This window comes from Erpetoichthys calabaricus, chromosome 8 (genome assembly GCF_900747795.2).
Source record: "Erpetoichthys calabaricus chromosome 8, fErpCal1.3, whole genome shotgun sequence".
In the NCBI taxonomy this organism is placed as follows: Eukaryota; Metazoa; Chordata; class Cladistia; order Polypteriformes; family Polypteridae; genus Erpetoichthys; species Erpetoichthys calabaricus.
In genome coordinates this window covers 140,435,832-140,457,025 of record NC_041401.2, presented here as the reverse complement: position 1 = coordinate 140,457,025, position 21,194 = coordinate 140,435,832, and the positions used below count along the sequence as shown (strand labels likewise).

Sequence of the window (21,194 nt, the reverse complement as noted above, 5' to 3'; positions counted from 1 at the left end):
AGACATATATATATATATATATATATAGACATATATATATATATATATAGACATATATATATATATATATATATATATATATATATATATATATATATATATATATATATATATATATATATCCGAAGCCGTGCAAGCACACTCTTGAGAATGCAACGTATAGTTGTACAGAAGAAAAGCAATCTTGCCTCAAATGAATGGCAACCTTTTGTAGGTCTATGAACTTAATTTAAACTTTAGGTTTACACGGTGCTTTCTTTCCGAAGTACCTGCACTCATGAATATGTCTGTATGTGTCAGTCGGTCAAATCCACGCGCTTCGCACCGGCAAAGTACCGCTTTTAAATTTTTATTAAGAAGAAAAGAAAACCTTTTTAAATTGAGGGAAAATATACTAATAACAGTTTGTTAAGGATCTGTTTTTTTGTGAAGCTGCCTTCACTCGAGTGATCACTTCGAGCTGACTTGCTGGCCAACTATAAGCGTTACCTGGTAGGTAACCACCCATACAATCAGATTGTGAATCAGACTACGAATGCCGTGAATGTAATTACCCCGATCTACATGTTGTCAAATAAACGAACCACACGTCGTGGTGCAATTTTAGGGGCTTCGCCTGTAGCGCTGACGTCCAAGGTTTGGTTCCCGTAAGGGAGTGAAGTGAGTGGCTGGTTACCTACCAAGTAACGCTTATGGTTGGCCAGCAAGTGAGGTAACATCAGCCACGGTGCCTTCAGTTGTGAAAAGCAGATCATAGAATGGTTGAAAATAGTTTACTGTCAAATAATGCAAAGAGTACGCGACACGTCTTTCCCCCTTATTCTTGGCTCATCAGGCGTACACAGTCACTGCACTCGCTTACGGTAATCGAACCTCAGACGTCAGCGCTAGAGGGGCTTCGCAGCGGTGAAGTATTGCTTTTAAATTTTAATTAAGAAGAAAAGAAAACCTTTTTAAATTAAGTCTTAAAAAGAGGTGTAAAGATATTGACAATACGCTACGCAAACCCACCAAGAAATGCAATCGTTTAAATCAAGGCGTGAGTCGGAAAACACCATCCCATAATATTAGTTAACGATTAACACATTTCTATATGTATTGTAAGCATACAATACAACTGATAATATGTTGCGCTTATTTATTTGGTGTACCGACATTTTTGCGCGTTTAACGTCTGAAATCTAACGTGGTTTGTGCCCTTCAGAATGAAAAGTTTGCATTTACCTCTTTAATAAAAGGCGAGTTTTAAGCCTGAGAAATCACCCCGTAAATGTACACGTTTAATTGCACATGTGTTAATATGTATGCTTACACAGTATTAAAAGACACTCAACAAGTACACAGTATTAAAAGACAGTCAACAATTAACGTCATTTACCTTCGTTCCCGCGTTTGACTCGTGCTGTAAATCTCTTCCTTGTTTTTAGTTCACGTGATTACATAGGAGGTGTGATGATGCGATACATGACTCCACCTCCTCCATTAGAGTATATGGATAAAAAACAGGTTCCAGTTATGACCATTACGCGTAGAATTTCAAAATGAAACCTGCCTAACTTTTGTAAGTAAGCTGTAAGGAATGAGCCTGCCAAATTTCAGCCTTCCACCTACACGGGAAGTTCAAGAATTAGTGATGAGTGAGTCAGTCAGTCAGTGAGGGCTTTGCCTTTTATTAATATGTATAGATATATAGATATATATATGTATAGATAATATATATATTATATATATACATATATATATACATATATATATATATAAGATTTCTGACACAGAGGCCACATTGGACCGTGTCGCCGATGATGAAGTATCTACCTTCTTGCTGCATTGTGGCACTAATGATATTTATTTATAGCAATCTGAGGTATTAAAGAGGAACTTCATCTCTCTATGCACCAAAGCTAAAAGAAAAAGTCAGAATTTAGTTGTATTTGGCCCCTTACCAAGATTATATCACACTTTACGCATTACAATTTATTTGAGAAATTCCAGTCTGGTTTTCCGCACTGGTCATAGTACAGAAATGGAACTAACGCGGGTTGTAAACAATATTCTGATATCCTTTGATGAAGGAAACTTTTTAGCAACAAAAAACAATCATTTTAAAACTTTCTTATTTAATGTACCCAAGACAAAATGCATTACCTTGGTATCAAATTTGCTGAAATACAAGCACATGGCTTGTTCCCTTTGATTAGACTTTTATGCATTTTTGATTGCTAAAGAATTCTTACCTGCTCATAGTTAAATGTTTCCAGCATTCCCAGAATGAGACCCTTGATCTCTGCCAGCTTGCCTCTGCCATAAACAGGATCCTAAATAACAAATGAAAATAAGTGTAGGAATTAACAACAGCAAATGAAATCTCCCTATAACTACAGCAAACAGATAAATGCAGATTAAACAAATCAGTAAATAATGAAAACAACAGTCCAAGTTCAAAAGTTACATTTTAGCTCTACACACATGGGCATAGATTAAAATTGGGTTCAATTAAAGTATTGGCAATGCCTAATATCTGGAAAAGATTTGGGATTAAATTGTTTAGAGATCTTTATATAGACAACATCTTTGCATCCTATGAACAATTACATTCCAAATTTAACTTTCCAGCTACACATTTCTTTCACTATCTTCAAAATAGGAACTTTGTTAAACAGAACCTGCCCGGTTTTCCTCATCTGGCACCATCCTCCATGCCGGAAAAAATATTGCTCAATTTCGAGGACTTAAACACCAACTCTGCAACATATAAAATAATTTTACAGTCCCTCCCTTTCAAAGATCCAAGAGGACAATTGGAAAAAGATCTCTTAATATATCAGAAAAGGAGTGGAAAATAGCAATACAGAGAATTCACTTGACCTCCATATGCGCAAAGCATACAATTGTTCAATTTAAAATTATATATCGAGCACATTTGTCTCGCATAAAACTGTCCAAAATGTTCCCAGGGCAAGATCCAACCTGCGAACACTGCAATCAAGTCCCAGCCTCACTGGGTCACATGTTTTGGGCCTGCACCAAATTATAAATTAACATCATTTTGGACCAAAATTTTTAAGTGCCTCTCAGACAGCCTTCGTGTCACAATCCCTCCTAACCCATTAACAGCTGTGTTTGGTGTTCTTCCAGATGGGTTTAAAATGGAGAAGGACAAACAAACTGTGATTGAATTCACTACACTTTTTGGCATGCAGACTTATTTTGCTAAACTGGAAGAATCCTGATTCTCCTCTTTTAAGTCGGTGGGAAACAGATGTTTTATACTATTTGAAATTGGAAATCCTCAGTTAGAGGATCTGTACAGAACTTTTTCAAAGTCTGGAAGGATCTAATCAATAATATTTTAGAATAAGCTCTTAAAGCACCGAGGAAGCAATTCTCTCCACATTTTTTTCTCTTCTCCATTCATCTCTATTGCCCTATTAAACTAATCAATTTAGGTATGTTTACAAGCTTTAAGGTTTACCCCATTGACCATGTTCTCTTTCTCAGGGGTGGGGGTCAATCTGTTTTCAATCCTATTTTTTGTAAAAACTGTTCTATTTGTATGGGATGATTAAAATTAATAAAATAAAAAAAAAAGTATTGGCAATGTCTTAATATATTATACTAGCCAACCCGCGGCGTACCATACGCCGCATAATCAGGCTGCTTTTTTAATGATTTTTAAGCACAGGGAGAAAATTAACATTTGAAAAATCGGTAATGTAATAAATCACCAAGAAATGTAACATTTCATGTGCCCACCCCCAACTCGTCAACCGAGTCGTTTTCCTCTTTGCACAGTCCACATGCACCTGTGAGTCACGTAGACTTTTCATTGTTGTTTGTGGTTTTGGCTGCTTTTCTATATATAATCCACCAAGTCACCCGACCATGGTAGTACCGGGTGGGGGGTGTGTACAAAGGGCAGGGACGTAATCAGTGCGAGCGTATGACCCGCTAGCCATGTTTTTGAAAGTTTGGCCCTGTGCCTTATTAATTGTCATCGCAAAGGCAAATCTAACAGGAAATTGTCTTCGTGTTAAAGTAAAAGGCATATTATCCGCGACAAACAAACTGTTTTACATGCTGCATACCAACCCGCGGCGTAGTATACGCTGCATAATCACTCCACTTTTTAAATTTTTTTTAAGCAGAGGGAAAAAAATGAACATTTGCAAAATCCGTAACGCTGCTTTCAGTAAGTACAATGCACACGCGTTTAATTTGTCGGCCACTTTTTGCCAGCCATCTTTTCTGGTTTGGGCTGCTTTTACAGTGTTACCGCTTGTGCATATTAAATCTTGAAATCCTTCGAGTAACTAATTAACTAACACCCACCCACCCAGCTTGTGTGAAAAAAATGCGCCCGTTCTTTCATCATTTTGTTGCAGCCTATCAAAGACTTGCTGATCATGTTTTGTAGACTCAATATACATTGGCTTTTCACTCAGCGCGAGGGCGCGCATTCATCTCGGATTATTACATCCAGCTAGTCTGCTAGACTAATCTGCTACATGGCTGCGTTTGAAAAACCGACTTATCCCGGATGAGTTTCACCGGCATTAATGATTAGGAATCTGGTTGGAACAAAACCCTGCATCCACAGGGGTTCACCAGGACCGAGTTTGGGAAACACTGCTGAACACAGACGAAACCGACTCAGGTGAGGAGTGGGGGTAGGCAAAGTAGTTGCAGCTATTGATTATTCAGTGTTGTTTGCCTGGGTGTCTGATCTACGTTGACTGACATGGCTATTTTCTGCGTATCCCATGGTTGTCTTCCGGCAGTGTGAATGCCTCGAGAGACAGGGCGTCCTTGTGTGGTGAGTTATTGCAGTTTGTGACCACCTCGCCGACGTTATCCCAATGTTGGCAAACAAAGCCAACAGCCATGTTGCGAAGTTTGAGAGCAACAGTTTCGTCAATGACATTTTTCCAAAAAAAACCCGACTGATAGAAACAAACAGTTACCTGATGCAGGAATTTCTATAACATTGAAAGAAATGTTGTTTCCATGAAATACATTTGAAGCCGTAGCCATGGAGGGCAAAAGAACAGTCAACGTGGCTCACAGCTGGATTTGGACAGCAGCACAGACCAAAGCGAGTATGTGTTTGATGAGCTGTTCGAGTTGGCGGAGGGGTAGAGTTTCTGGGCGGGGCTTCGCTGTTTGTTTCCCATGGTTTTCGATTGTGGACTTGGTCGGGTGTCGTAACCGAAACGAATAATGAAAAGTCAACGTGGCTCAGAGGTGCATGTGGACTCCTAGCACAGACGACAGGGACTAACTGGGTGGTCGGTGAGTTTTTGAGTCCGGGCACATGAGCATGCAGTGTGAATGCCTAGAGAGAGAGAGAGAGAGAGAGGGTAGACGCAGGCCGGGGAAAACGGAGTGTTGGTGGGCAGGGAAACGTCTTCCGTGTTCCTGCAGGACCATCTAAGAAGACGCATGTTTGTCGCGGATGCAAATTGCTGTATGTAGCGTTTAAAACAGTTTGCTATGGTGCACGCGGTCGTGCGTCGTAACCGAAAAGTCAACTTGGCTAAGAGGGGCATGTGTACTGTAGGGCAGACAAACATAAATGACAGCGTTTTTTCAGAGTCATCGCGTCCGAGTTGGTGGGCATGGCTCTGCGAGTTGTCGTCGTATTCAATGGTCTTAGAGTTGGTGGGCGTGGCTCCTTCCTGCGTGCGCCATGGGCGTCTTACTTGTCGGTGGCTTAGCGAATCCACGCCCCTTCCGGCGTGCTTTCCATGGGTGGCTACTTGTCGGCGGCTTAGTGAATCATATATATAGAGATTATATTTTGTCATAAATTGTTTCAAGATCTGACAGTGTTGTGTTACAGCCTGCATTTTTTCCCCTGGCCTATATTTACTTTCTGTCTTACTGTTGTTATGTTAGGTTTAAATTAATATGTTTTGTTTTTTTATATTATTTCAGTAGGTAGTTTGTTTATTATTTGTTAAAATATGTACTGTTATTTTAAACATGCTGCCATATAATAAACTTTGAGAATGGAGCCACCTTGACATCCCCTGCTGGGATCTTCCTCTGTCAATTTATTGACTCAAGAGAGGATATCAGTAGTGGATCACTGAATGTCATAATTGTCATTTTGTGAATACTGCTTTGTTTTGATAGCTCTGTTTTTTTGGGGGGAGGGGATTTCTTCCTTATAAACAGTGGTATAAAATACCGCTTTGAACGGTCCAGGCAGATAAAAAGGTCTGCATTTGATCATAAGATGTTCAAGATGAGGACGCATCCCATAAAATTATTTGTACATCCGCACACTACCGTTTGTTGATCATTATGCACATGCCACCTCCTTTGTACTTCCCAGACTTCATTGTTCTATCCCAACGATGAATGGGGAAACCCTCAGGTACAACGGACATGTCAGGGAGTGAGAGATCCAGCCATGTCTCCGTGAAGACAAAATCATTGCAAATCATAATGCCCTGATGAAAAGCCTTTAGTTCATCCAGCATTTAGTTGGGAAGCTGGGAATGGCGTTGTTGGTTCCTCAGCCTGACCAGGGTTCCAGCTCTTCTCCTCCGGTGGTGTCTCTGCTCAGGTAAGCCAAGGTAAAACACCTCCATTCATTTAGAAGTGCACTGGTGTAGTTCCAAGATTGCAGATTTTGCCAGTGGTCCAAAAAAAAAATCTGTCATATGTAATCAATGTGCAACAGGTTGCAAGATAAGTAGAAAAAACATAAGAAAAATGCAAGGTTGAGGAGGACACCGAGTGATTGCAGCCATCCTCACTGGTGCCATCTTAAAAGTTTGTCTAATACTTTTTACAAATTGCCAAAATTTAGTTTAAACAATCAATTCTTCAATTTCTTTGTAACAGTTACTTTTAAATATTTAAACTTTTCTGACATCATCACTGAAATGTGATGAGGCTGAATATGTGGTTTAGGAGCTTTCACTGGAAAAAAAGGTCCTCCTTGTTCTAACTGAATTTAAATCCAGAGGTCTAATGAAATTCACTTTATAAATGGCAAAAATGCGATTGGATAAGAGACATAGTGTGTCATACTTTCAGCACAAATAGTTATTTTTTTCTTTTGTTCCAGCCCATCTCTCAACATTCCTTATATTGCACCCAAACAAAAATAGCTAGGATTTCAATAGTAATTGCATTGAGCTTTGGACATAACTAGTAGTGCTGTCTGGTTCTGGGTTACATACTAAAATAGTCAAAGTTTACATTTAGTATAAATACTAAACGCTTCTTGAGAAGTGCAGTAACTAACAAACAAATATTTGAGCAGAATGCAAACTTGGCACAATACAGTAAGCAGTCTGATGGATTTATCAGAAGATTCCTACATTCAGAAATGGTAAAATCTATGGAGAATCAAAAACTATATATAGAGCAATAAATTTCATTAAACAATAGAAAAACATTTGAAACTCAGTGTCTACTTTTAATAAATCTGGTTTGATCTTGAGAGATTACAGATTGGAGCACTACCTCTGATTTTATCTGGAACTTTGACTGGAATCTTAACATCATTATTCATAACAGAACTTGATATATAAGGTGCACACTCATCTAATTTAACAGAAATCTTTTATAGCCTCTTGAACTTCAGAGATAATTAAGGCATGTCCATCTCCCCTGTGCAGATTGTGTCAAAATGTTGCATTTGTACTTTATCAGAAATATTAACTTAATTTCACCTTATTTACACTCTGAGGTACATATATAAAGACTAACAGTATTTCTTAAAAATGTTACTTATGTCTTTACATTGACTGGTTTTAGTTCCAACTGCGCTGTTAATCTCTACTATTGAATTAAAGGTCATTTGTATGAATTTGCTGTGTTAACGTTTTATTGGCCTTTTCTCAATGTGAATGCATTTTTCCTTTGTAAAAATGTGAGTAAAATCCTTGAAGATGAATTTTAGGACTGCTTATACAGTGGGCATAAGCTAAGACCAAAAAAAAAAAAACAAACTTACACTCGAGCAACCTTCCCCCACCCATAGCTGTGAGTTAATGGATTGATGAGATATCAATATCCACAAAAAGAAGAGAAATAAACGCTTTATAATCATATTTTTATTAACTTCAAAAAATAAAAAAAATAACACTCATTCAGTTTAAGTATTGTGTGCTATGTACTAGAGTAAAATAAAATGACATTACATAGGTTAATGAAAGAGCAGTACCAAATATGGATCTGGGCTGTGTGATGGTTTTAATTTTGATTTATTTTTATTATTATTATTATTATTATTATTAATAATCAATGTTACATATTTTTTATTCTAAAAATATCTCCTTATTGTAGTATGTCTCAAAATAACTTTTACATAAACATGTTTTATATAATATATATATATATAAATATATATATATATATATACACATATTCACACACTATAGTTATTTTTATTATGCTGCTTCTTATTCTTTTAGCATTTAATCTACATAGTTCTTTCTACCTCAGGTAACTATTTATCTTCTCTGCCAGTTAAACATTACTGTAAGATATCATTTCATTCATGGAGTTGGAAGAATTACCAAACTTCCATTGCTTCCATTATTTTTTGGACTCTGGGTCATAGTGAGGTTTCCAAAATTTCACCCCTTGTTATTAAACCTTTCTTTCTGTAACAATTCATTACTTCAAGAATCTCCTAGGAACATGAGATGCCATTTCATGAATCAACAGTGAAAGATAACGAGACCCTATAACTTTGGCTATCACAGGCACTGACACTCTTAGATTTGCTACAAAGTGGTAGCATTTTGTTCTGTCATCTATAGTGCTGAATGGAAAAATTTGCCATAGCATTTTTCACAGTGAATATGCTGTGCTTGCCAGTGATGTGGTTTGCAGAATATTTTCCTGGAACTTTACCATGTGGCCTGCTTAGATGAACCAGCGTGACATCACAGTGTTACAGAAGCCACATGCAGAATTTTCCAGCATGTGCATTGTAAGATCACTGCCAAAATGCTTCCGTGAATGTGTAATGTGATCAGTGGTCCAGCTGGATTTCTAACGTGCATGAGTTTTTAAAAAAAATGCCGTATTTACCCTTGAGGGGTACAGTACATTAGCTGACCATAATGAAAATATTAGGAGTACTGCCTACAAATGTTTAACACTGATCCCTGTCTTTGCTTTTCTTTGGTTGTGTCAGACTGGTACCCACTGCAAATTCCCACACTGCACTTACTGAAGCCTTATAAAGAGTCAGGTTATCCTTAATACAAAAAGAAATTAATGTATTCTTAAAATTATTCATTGTTTTTTGACTCTTCACTTTAAGGAGTGCCTCTTTGTATCCTATCCCATATCAATAACTATTTCTATTTTGAAAAGAAGATATAAATCACTATTTTTTTTTTCTTCAGTGAATTATACTAGCAAGGCAACTTTTTAATAAACAGTTATCCAATATACATATCTATATGTATACATTACAATAAAAGTTATCTATGAAAACAACACATTTTATTTCTAGTAAACTGCATGAATACAGAGCATGTGGATCACTCTTTCTCCCATTGGTTTCATTGTAGAGCTGACTCCACAGCAGTCGACTAACAAGCAATTTTCCAGCTGGTCACACAAGCAAAAGGGAGTCATCATGTGAACACACTGAGTGTAATATATCAAGCGCAGCTGCATAGAGGGCAGAAAAAGCAATTAAGCAGCAGGACTGCCACATTTAATTTTGTTGCTGTTATTTTCTCTGAAAAATTCATGTGAACGTGCATGGGGAGGAGGCAGCAGCTTAAGGGCAACATCTAATTTATAAGACAAGGAGTCATAAAGCAACTCCATTGAGTTGCCAGGGTCTGTATGAGAAAGTCATATGTGTACCGATTTTCATGGAACCCTTGATAACTGCAGAGGTATTAATGAAGCAAAAACTAAATCCTACATTTCAAAGATGACCATGAGGATTTTGATTTCATTAAGCTAGCCTGATTCAGCATTCATTATCCTTTCAGAGGTTAACTGTGCTTAGAACAGACCAATAGAGTATGAAGCTTAATCACTGCATTATTAAATTTTTATACATAGATACTAGCTAATGTCTCCATTTTTTTCATCATTAGTCTACACAAAGTGCTATTATGATGATTAAACATCTTTCTTTCACTAAATATATAAACTGGGTAAGCTTAAACTCAATTGAACTGACAGGAAACACTGGCACTGAATGCATAGGGCTTTTGAATTATGTGATTTGAATTATGTTTTCTTAACATCATAAAAAAGATAGTAAACCCAATGGAATTTTCTAAATTTCTACACTAAACTATATATAACAATACAGTTTGATCTTCAACTGAGTCACAGTATTAGACAAGTCTACTTGAACTAACACCATGTAGTGATTAGAAAAACGTATGAAATGGCTATAAACAATCTTGAAAGTGTAATTTGTAAACATGAAAACAAGCACCTAGAAGCTGCCTTCATCATCATGGGGAATTTAAAAAATTACAAAACTTATGTGCTTTAATAAAAACTGAACTGTGCAAATGCCCAAGAAAACCAAACTAAAATGCCTGAATTACGACACTGCAATGATATTCAACTTAAGCATCTATGAAAGCAACTAAAAGCTCATGTTGTCAGCTCTAGTAAAGGGTTATAAAACTCACTCCATTCACTTAGGAATAACACAAAAAAAGAATTGGCACAGGGAAAACTAAAAGAAAAAGACATGAAAAACAAAAAAAACATTTTCAGGATGGACTGGAGCCCTGTTCAGGGGTTTTTCCTGCCATACGGCTGATGATTGTTGGGATAGGTGCCAACTGCCCCACAATCTTGTCCTGAAGAAGGAGGTTATGAAAGTGGATGGATGCAATGGATACCAGACTAGAATTTCCTCTAGAAGTTTCTGCAGTCCTTAAAGGGTCTGGTCTCTTAAGTAGCCATCACTCCTCTGTTTTCTTAAAAGGGCAACACAAAGGAACACTTGTTCTCTAACATACAGGCAGGAGATAACTGACTTTCTGCTGGTCCTCTTTGTCCTCATTATTAGTTGGGAAGTGTGGTGTCAAGTTCTTTAGTTGCCTCTTCCAACCTTCTCTCTAACTTAGTAAAGAGGTGCACAGACCATGTTGTGTGCGTTGCTGATCTATTAGCATATTGTGGGAACTTGCTCTAGGACAGCACATATGGCATGCACGGTTCCATCACTAAGCCCCTCCAAAATCCCCATCTTTCAACACAAACAAGCAAAGTTACTCTAGCACTGCCAATGAGAGTCTCTCTCTTTTCATTTGGTTTTCCTTAGGACTATTCTTTGCTCTTACAGTTGTGCTTGAAAGTTTGTGAACCCTTTAGAATTTTCTATATTTCTGCATAAATATGACCTAAAACATCATCAGATTTTTCACTCAAGTCCTAAAAGTAGATAAAGAGAAACCAGTTAAACAAATGAGACAAAAATATTATACTTGGTCATTTATTTATTAAGGAAAATGATTGAATATTACATATTTGTGAGTGGCAAAAGTATGTGAACCTTTGCTTTCAGTATCTGGGGTGACCCCCCTTTGCAGCAAAAACTGCAACTAAACGTTTCTGGTAACTGTTGATCAGTCCTGCACACCGGCTTGGAGGAATTTAAGCCCATTCCTCCAAACAGAACAGCTTCAACTCTGGGATGTTGGTGGGTTTCCTCACATTAACTGCTCGCTTCTGGTCCTTCCATAACATTTCGATTGGATTAAGGTCAGGACTTTGACTTGGCCATTCCAAAACATTAACTTTATTCTTCTTTAACCATTCTTTGGCAGAACGACTTGTGTGCTTAGGGTCGTTGTCTTGCTGCATGACCCACCTTCTCTTGAGATTCAGTTCATGGACAGATATCCTGACATTTTCCTTTAGAATTCTCTGATATAATTCAGAATTCATTGTTCCATCAATGAAGGCAAGCCGTCCTGGCACAGATGCATCAAAACAGGCCCAAACCATGATACTACCACCACCATGTTTCACAGATGGGATAAGGTTCTTATGCTGGAATGCAGCGTTTTCCTTTCTCCAAACATAACGCTTTTCATTTAAACCAAAAAGTTCTACTTTGGTCTCATTCGTCCACAAAACATTCTTCCAATAGCCTTCTGTTTTGTCCACGTGATCTTTAGCAAACTGCAGATGAACAGCAATGTTTTTTTTGGAGAGCAGTGGCTTTCTCCTTGCAACCCTGCCATGCACTCCACTGTTGTTCAGTGTTCTCCTGATGGTGGACTCAGGAACATGAACATTAGCCAATGTGAGAGGCCTTCAGTTGCTTAGAAGTTACCATGGGGTCCTTTGTGACCTTGCTGACTATTACATGCCTTGCTCTTGGAGTGATTTTTGTTGGTCGACCACTCCTGAGGAGGGTAACAATGGTCTTGAATTTCCTCCATTTGTATACAATCTGTCTGACTGTGGATTGGTGGAGTCCAAACTCTTTATAGAGATGGTTTTGTAACCTTTTCCAGCCTGATGAGCATCAACAACTCTATTACTGAGTTCCTCAGAAATCTCCTTTGTTCGTGCTATGATACACTTCCACAAACATGTGTTGTGAAGAGCAGACTTTGATAGATCCCAGTTCTTTAAATAACACAGGGTGCCCATTCACACCTGATTGTCATCCCATTGATTGAAAACACCTGACTCTAATTTCACCTTCAAACTAACTGCTAATCCTAGAGGTTCACATACTTTTGCCACTCACAAATATGTAATATTTGATCATTTTCCTCAATAAATAAATGACCAAGTATAATATTTTTGTCTCATTTGTTTAACTGGTTTCTCTTTATCTACTTTTAGGACTTGAGTGAAAATCTGATGATGTTTTAGGTCATATTTATACAGAAATATAGAAAATTCTAAAGGGTTCACAAACTTTCAAGCACAAATGTAGCTATCATGGTGGTACACATGTGTCTTGGTAAGCTCATTCCTCTCTGGTGCCCCATCATTACCATAACAAAGGACTTAAAATATTTGACTCTGTTCAACACCATTTAGAGCTGTACATTATACATTCCTTAGGAATATCACAAATGGTAAAGACAGGCAACACACTCTAATCAATGCAAATTCTAAATAACTGAGGCCCTCAACACAGCTGTAATAAATACCCTGATACAACAGTATTACATGATGATCAGCAACATCACTAATAAAGTGGAACAGTGCAAAAATGAAACTTGAATTTTACAAAGACTAAAGGATTTATTGTGGACTTCAGGGGTTATTACACAGAACTATATCCTGTTCATAATTGTTTGGAAACTGTTTGCCTAAAGACCTGGTTTGGCCCTGTTATGGTGTATAAAATCTGTACATTTTGGTTTCCATTATATTTTGTTCGAGACAAGATAACAGATGAAATAAGACAGATCAAAGCAGGTTTTGTCACACCTCACTTTCAAACAGCTGTTTCCTACATTGAAAGGAAGACATTCTGGGGCTCAATTATTTTACAACCCGGGAAAGGATGCTCTGCTGACACCCCAGGCTATTGATTACTTTATGGATGGACATCTGGGATTTATGGCCTGGGAAAGGGAAACAGGCAATATCAAAGAACTTTATTATCTGGGAAAGAGTTTGAGCAAAATTTATCAATCACATTGACAGCCAGCCAATCAGGTTCATGTGTTGTGTAACCAAGGTATGATATTTCATAATAAATATGCCTTGGTCTGGGAGAGGAAGGAGAACAGGAGGAGGAAGAAGAAGAAGGAGCAGGAGGGAGGAGGAGAAGAAGAAGAGGAACAGACGAAGACGACATTGGTCATCAGAAAGGCATCATGAACATCCATTGCTAAATCAAACGTCTCCCTGGGACATTCATCCTTGTCATTTCAACTTTTTCGTAAGCTTTTCCTAAAGACTATATATATTCAGACTTTCCTATCAGTACTTATTTTCTATTCTTTGTTCCAGTGGTATTATTATTATTCTTGTAATAAATACCATGTTGCTTTTAACTTTCTATGCTTTGTTTTAATGTCTAGAGTGATTGAATTAATAAGTTAAGATTTCTTTGAGCACCTGGGGTAGCCAGATTTTTGCCATTATTTCTGTGCTGCGAGGTTTATAAGGCTGAGAGTGAGGCGCCACTCAATAGTTAGGGGGCAGTATGAGAAGAAGGTATTCTTGGCTGATAAATGGCCTATAGTCAAGGATACTGAGTCTTTGTATGTTTTAATATTTTCTTGGAGACCAAAAGTAACATTTAGGTCTGAGGTCTATTTAAAACATCATATGTTGTCCGTGCCGATAATAAGTAAGTCTCTTGAAGTGCTGAGTGACAGGCTGATGTGTGGTATAAAGTGCAAAGGGTTAATCAGCGTGTGTGTGTCATTCATAGGGCACTGTTGTGGTTAGAGTCTGTGTGTGTGTGTTTATCTATGTGTGTGTGTGTTCATTTTAAAGTGCAACAGTAGACCAATCCGATAACGAACCTGAAGAGAACATTTACCCTTGAGAAAACAGGTAAAGGGTAAGTAGAGGGAAATACTACGATAATACAGGCCCAAACAAGATCTTATTTTGAAAAGGAATTGGAAGATGAATTTTGGAATAAATCTTAACTTGTATAATTACATCATTAAAAAAAGGCTGCTGACAGCACAGCAAAAGTGTGTAAATAGTTAATATGTACATTATAAAAATTATAGTAATATGCTTAAATATACTGTAATGAGATACAGAAAACACTTTCCCAAAATGTGAAAACCATCTACTATTGACTGTAGGATGCAATGTGAATGCTGGAATCTAAATAAAACATGATGACATTTGATTAACGTGAAGGAAAAAATCTCTTTTCTATTTTAATATAATGTTTTAAAATTGTGAAATGTCGTTCCTCGCCAGCTTACTCCCTGCTGCTGAAGTACTGTTGTGTCAGGAGTTTGTTGACCACAAAAATGTTACAGGTAAAGAGTCCTGGCCATCCCTCACACTTCCAACTCATTTCTGTACCACACATAAAACCCGTTGACATGTCCCATGAGCCAGGTCTATGGACTTTGTTAAATTTAAAATGTAACATGAAAAAGAAAGGAGGAAAAACATTGCATAAATCAAACAAAAACAGGAAGATACCAATGAAACAACATTGATGACCCAGTTATATCTTATTCTTTAAATGAAAATCATGCACTGCTTTTTACTGTAGCTTTACAATGGCTTTTGATTCCAAATGGCTTCAGCTAAAAGCATAATTTTCTTTTAAATATATAAACACTGTCACCTCTAGATTAGGTATAATTTAGCAGCATGACCACTTGAGCAGTAATGAACATAATGTCTAAATCAGGCAGGGAAATTAAATATTACATACACCAACAGATTTAAGAAGGTACAGATTAAAGTACACACCACAAACCTGAATAAATGTTTAAAGAGAGGCTTTGGATTGACGAAGCTGGCTGGGTTCCAACAGTTTCTAATGTCTCACAAGATTTCACAGTGTAAGCACCAAAGATGGACTTTCTGGAGCATTTGAATTCAGGTTTTGGGAGGCTAGGCACAAAATGTGCATGATTTAGTGCAGCAATTAGTATTTTCAATAACATTCAATTAGTCTGTCTACAATTGGGCATGGTTTTATTTTCTTAACCATATACTAATCCTCCTAACCCCAATGTTTAATGTGAGTCACACTTGAACGTAAGCCCAAAATTCCACTCATTGCACACTTCTAAGTACTTTACTTTTGGGAGAAGAGGCTGGAATATTATTTTGATATTAGAGTAAGTACAAGACAGTCAAGATAGAAATAAAAATGGGTAGAGAAAATTTAACATGAAATAGAAACAAAGTAGATTTAGCTTCTTAAATAACCAGTTTTGATTACTGGCATGAAAGTAATGTTGTATGAGTGAAGTTAACAGTATGTTCCAACATGACTAATAAAAGTTAAACTATTAAGTGCACTACGTTTCTCTATATATACAAGAATCTTGTTAAGAGTATATAACAAGCCTTCAGTCTGAATGAGACAATACCTCTACAAAGCTTGTTTGCAAGAGGCTTCCATAGTTAAGTTCATTTTCTGTATTAGAAATGATGTACTGGCCAGCAGGGGGAAGGTATAATTTTCCTTTTTCCAAGCATCAGCAATTTGCATCACACTGAGATTTTTGAGCCAGTTAGGACTGTTTTAGGACTGTTTTACGACTGTGACACACTGGATAAATTTGAGCTCTGGTGTCTTATTCAGCAGGCTATATCCTTCCATTAAGTTTACATCTTTTAACCAGCATTAGTTTCGCTTTTCATAAGAACAGTGAAGGAATGGAGAACAAATCACTGGTGTAGTGTCTGAGTCTTTCTGAATATGTTCTATAATTGTATGTATAATTTTTTAAAATAATTATGTGATTTCTTATAGCGTTTCCTACAAATATCGCAAATTTCACAATTACAGTTTTAAGATTATCATTTAAAGAGAACATGATGAGAGCGGTGGATTCTGCTGAAGACTAAAGGGTCAAGCCTAAAGGAATACAATTATATAGCAGAAGGGAATACCAATAGTTACAATAAAACTGTTGCACTGTTCCCATAAGTATTCTGAAGAGAGTATATTAAATGCTAAAAGAACAGTAAACTATAGTAAGGCATTCTGTAACAAGATAGGCCAAAGGAAAAATGACTTCACTTCTGCTTTTATGCAAATCTGAAAGTATGTAAAACATACAGCAACTGCTGAAAAAGGTTAACTTTTAATTTCAGATAAAGGGGGCTACATCTCTATGTACTTTCAAAAACATGCTACGAGAATAATTCTGAAATTATTAAAAAAAAAAAAAAAAAAATCCAAATTCTTTTCTAATTAACCTTTACACATTTGCCTAATTGATTGCTATACCCTTAAGGGGAAAAATAATGATGTGTGTTCCGTAACATTTTTAGATGACGACTTGCGCGCCAAAAGAAAAGTTACAATTGGACAATTTTAGTGTATAGCCATGGTGTAGAGAGAGAGAAAAATTGATCAATAATTATTTCTTACATAAATACTGTTTTTTCAAAGACATGTCTCTAAAACGATATTTAACAGCAAAATTTGTCCACAACAACAAGGTCACATTGCAGAATACAATTTGTTATGACAATGACCTCAAACCCCACATATTTCAATAGTGGATGAAAAGGAAAAGACATTCCATTTCCAGATTCTGAGTGCTGTAACACTTCATATTTGACTCACTGCCGGTCAAAGAATTCCTTTTGTCAAAAAAAAAAAAAAAACCACGTTCATAATATATATATATATATTATATATACACGGTATATATATATACAGTATATAGCAGCAATCTCTGATGGAGTATATAGTGCTAGATTTTTTTATACACTACTACACTACTCCACCCCTTGCTTGCTTCACTCGCCCACCCCCGGGTTTAGTTTACCAGATATACAATTTAAAGAGATTGTTATTTTTGTGGGAATTGTTACAGATGCATTATTATCACTTTTACTTTAAAACTTTTGTAAAATCAATACTTGTCCTTTATTTCTGGCCCCGGGCGTGGTTACATCTCTTTCTCACAGGATGTACAACGCTGCTCGCGTTGTGAAGGGGGTGCGGCTGAACGCATGCTAAGGAGATGGCGTCGGATCATCTGCGGTCTTTCTGCTGCTGGCGAGCTGCCTGTTCTGCTTGTCTCGCTGCCCGATCATTTCAAACCCTGTACACTTGCTGTCCTTTTGCCACTTCGTGTCTCTTCCCATCGCAGAATGAAGGCGGGGGTAGAGGGGCGGAATCGGTTAGGGTGGTTGAACACATGGTAAGGAGAAGCAGTTGGTTCATCTGCTGGCTTGTTGCTGCTGGAGAGCTGCCTGTTCTGCTTGTTGCGCTGCCCCATCATTTCAAAGCCTGTATAGCAGCTGTCCTTTTGCCACTTGAAACATGGAGAAATGCAGATGGCCTGCACAGAGTCCTGACCTCAACATTACTGAATAGCTGTTGGATGAACTGGAATGCTGATTTGAGAGCCAGGTGTTCTTGTAGAAAATCAGAACTTGACCTCATACATGCTCTTTTGGCAGAATCGGCACACACATAGGCACATTCCTAAATCTTGGGGAAACATTTCCCAGGAAGGTGGATGGTATTATTTCTGCAAAGGTTGGGGTTGGTTTTGGTGTTTGGGCTTCTACATATTAATGCCCATGGTTTTGGAATCTGATGTCCAACAAGCTCATACTTTTGGCCATACAGTATACTTGCTGACTGCAATCTATATTCTTGAATGGGAAAACTACATGCAGTATGCACACATTTTCCAAAATAGAATAAATTGCATATACAAGATACTGCATCAGCTGCTGTTCCTATTGGTGGTGATATACCAGTGCATCCATCATACTGAAGTGATCAAGATCAGCGTGTAAACAGATTCATGCATATTGACACAAGCTGAATTTTCAAGCTCAAATCAGAAGCAACTTTCTTATTACTCAACTAACTGCTAGACAACTGTTAGACATATAAGTTTGATTACATCTTGCCTGAAGAAGGGGCCTGAGTTGCCTCGAAAGCTTGAATATTGTAATCTTTTTAGTTAGCCAATAAAAGGTGTCATTTTGCTTGGCTTTTCTCTACATATAAGTTTCACAATTTATATGGTACATTATCTGTAGGACATTTTCTGTTAATATCTTCTAGGATGCCTTTTCAGCATAAGGAATAACAAAGGTCTAATACATCTCAAATTTTGTAGTGTCATGTGACTAGGCCAAAACTTGCATGTTTGATATCCAATAAATAAATTAAAAATATGGTATGTACATAAACATTGAAATGTCAAAATATTATAAAAGCTCTGTTCACAAATTCAATTTTATGTCACTGGAAACAAGTATTAAATGTCAGTGACACATACTTAGAAATTAAGGTAGAAGCTGTCACATTTACTGTACCCTACACAGTATGACAACTGTACTCCTGGTATAGGAAAAATGCTTAAATAGCTTAAAATAGCATACATGATGCAATCTGAACCCACAAAAAATATAGACTTAACTGACTTCTAGGACTGGTATAGTATATGACTGGTAAGTCATGATCAAAAAGTAATTATACCGGTCCTTCTGGAATGAATGAAGCCACAAATCAAGCAGTATACTGCTCAAATAGAATACAAAAATCTGTGGAAAGTACAGTGAAGGAAGAAAAACTATGAACTTTCTTAAACTGCAGATAAAATGTGTTACAACACTGGTCAATGGCTTATGATGAGGGTGGTTAACAATGCAAGGAAATCAGAATCATTAGTAAACTTCATAACATGGCTTAAATAATAAAGAGACTGAAAATCCAGGCACTGATAGCAAGTCATAGACAGCTTATAAAACATTATTTTTTTCTAAAGATTATGAACTAACTGTGCAATTTCTGTGCGATAAAATCAGTTTTCTTTATAATATTCAAAGCATGTTACAAAACAACATTTTACAATAAAACACTGTCAATAAAATGCCTAACTATATGCAGTTTATTCAAAATATACACCATATTCACATCATCTTGGTTGAAGCGTGTTGCGCCAACATCTTTCTATAAAAAAAGCAACCTGTTATCATTATAAATGAGCTATACAGCTAATATTCTGTTCTGCTGTCTTACCAAGCTGACAGTTTTAAAAGGCATGATTATCTGTCATTATTAGTTAATCATATCAACCAACTAGGTCTTCTGATACTGGCCAGTGCCCATCTCATGCCTGTTCTCTGGAACTCTCTAACTAAGTCTGTTTGTAGATTTACATCTTGTCTGAAGAAGGGCCCTGAGTTGCCTCGAAAGCCTGCATATTGTAATATTTTTAATTAGTCAATAAAAGGGTAATTTTGCTTGACTTTTCACTACATTCATAATGGCTAACACGGTACAACACCCTAGTACTAAGTCTGTTTGGAAACATTCACTGCAGATAAATTTAAATAAAGAAGCCAACTTTTTCTCTCTTGTACTATAATCAACTCTTAACTATATTCTTTACTTTGACTCCTCTTCGAAAACTGCATTGACTGCATTTCTTACTGTTAACATAATTTCTTATATCCATCAGTTCATCTTTATTTATGTATACTGAAAGTATATGTCATTTTATAATGTACTGGAAGATCTTATATTTTTCCTGTTATCATGCAAGTGATTTGTGGTTATATACTGTATGAGTAGGTTGATTATTTTCCTTCTTCTTCTGTATTTGATTTCCATGATCATGTCTATATCTTGAAATCAGTGGCTTCTAGGAAGTGCACTGTTCATTGTAGTTCATCAGAGGGCCCCGATATCTTGGTAAAGTGGCTGGTGCCCTCTAGTGAAAAAATTATTTTTCATTGTCTGCAGATGAGGGAAGATTTGGAGTATGTGCACAGGGGTCTGTTCCTCTGAGCCAAAATCACACCTTGCCAGATTTCTGAGTTCTAGCCTCTCTGAGATCTTGAGGTGTTTTATTGAGGCAGCAGTGTCCAGTTTCGAGATGACTTCCCCTGCTAAGCATACTGAGGTGGTCCTGCTGTGGACCATACTCAGTGTTGAAATCAAGCCACTCTGCTTTTTGTTTCCATTTTAGAAGAGCCTTTTTTTCACCATTTAAGGTATAGATCCATGACTGGGGATGTTATGCTCCTGTTTTGGCCAGTTGGTCTGCTCCTTTATTGCCAGGTTGCCAGGAATACCAACATGAGCTAGAATCCACTGAATTACAACCCTAATGTTCTCAGAAAGAGTGCTGAACTGTTGTGTGAGTTGCCTGGTGGATAAGTCAATGGGGCTAGACACAATTGATTAAAGGGCTGACGGGGAGTCAGGGAAGAGTTCATCTACCTGGTGCTCTACTGTAATTTTTTGGGGCATGTTGTTTCACTCTGTAGTTGGAGCTTAGATCACCAACAGGGAGGGAGAGGAAGATAACCGTTCTGTTTGAAAGGCAGAAGTAGATGTCACTCCCTCCATTCCTGATGGCATTTTCAGATAAGCGGTCTGTAAAAATATGCATCCAGATTCTCCTGGAATAGTGATCTTGGATCATTTCTAGTTTTTGTGCCCACTAGAATGTTGGCTGCTGTGCACTTTTGGCACCTAGTCCTGGAACATCAGTGCAGACTTCTGGGAAGCACTTGCTAGATGTCCAAGTACAGTGTTAATAATGCCTGACACTTTTTTT

General features: G+C 37.2%; 1 protein-coding gene across 1 annotated transcript in view; it reads right to left on the bottom strand.

The window, feature by feature from the left end:
* The window catches only part of vps8 (VPS8 subunit of CORVET complex), an 893,492-nt gene that overhangs the window by 277,536 nt on the left and 594,762 nt on the right, over positions 1 to 21,194 (bottom strand). Inside the window, exon 41 of the mRNA XM_051931263.1 lies at positions 2,235 to 2,315. Within this exon, the coding sequence (XP_051787223.1) occupies positions 2,235 to 2,315 (81 nt within the window). The remainder of the gene's footprint in view (positions 1 to 2,234; positions 2,316 to 21,194) is intronic.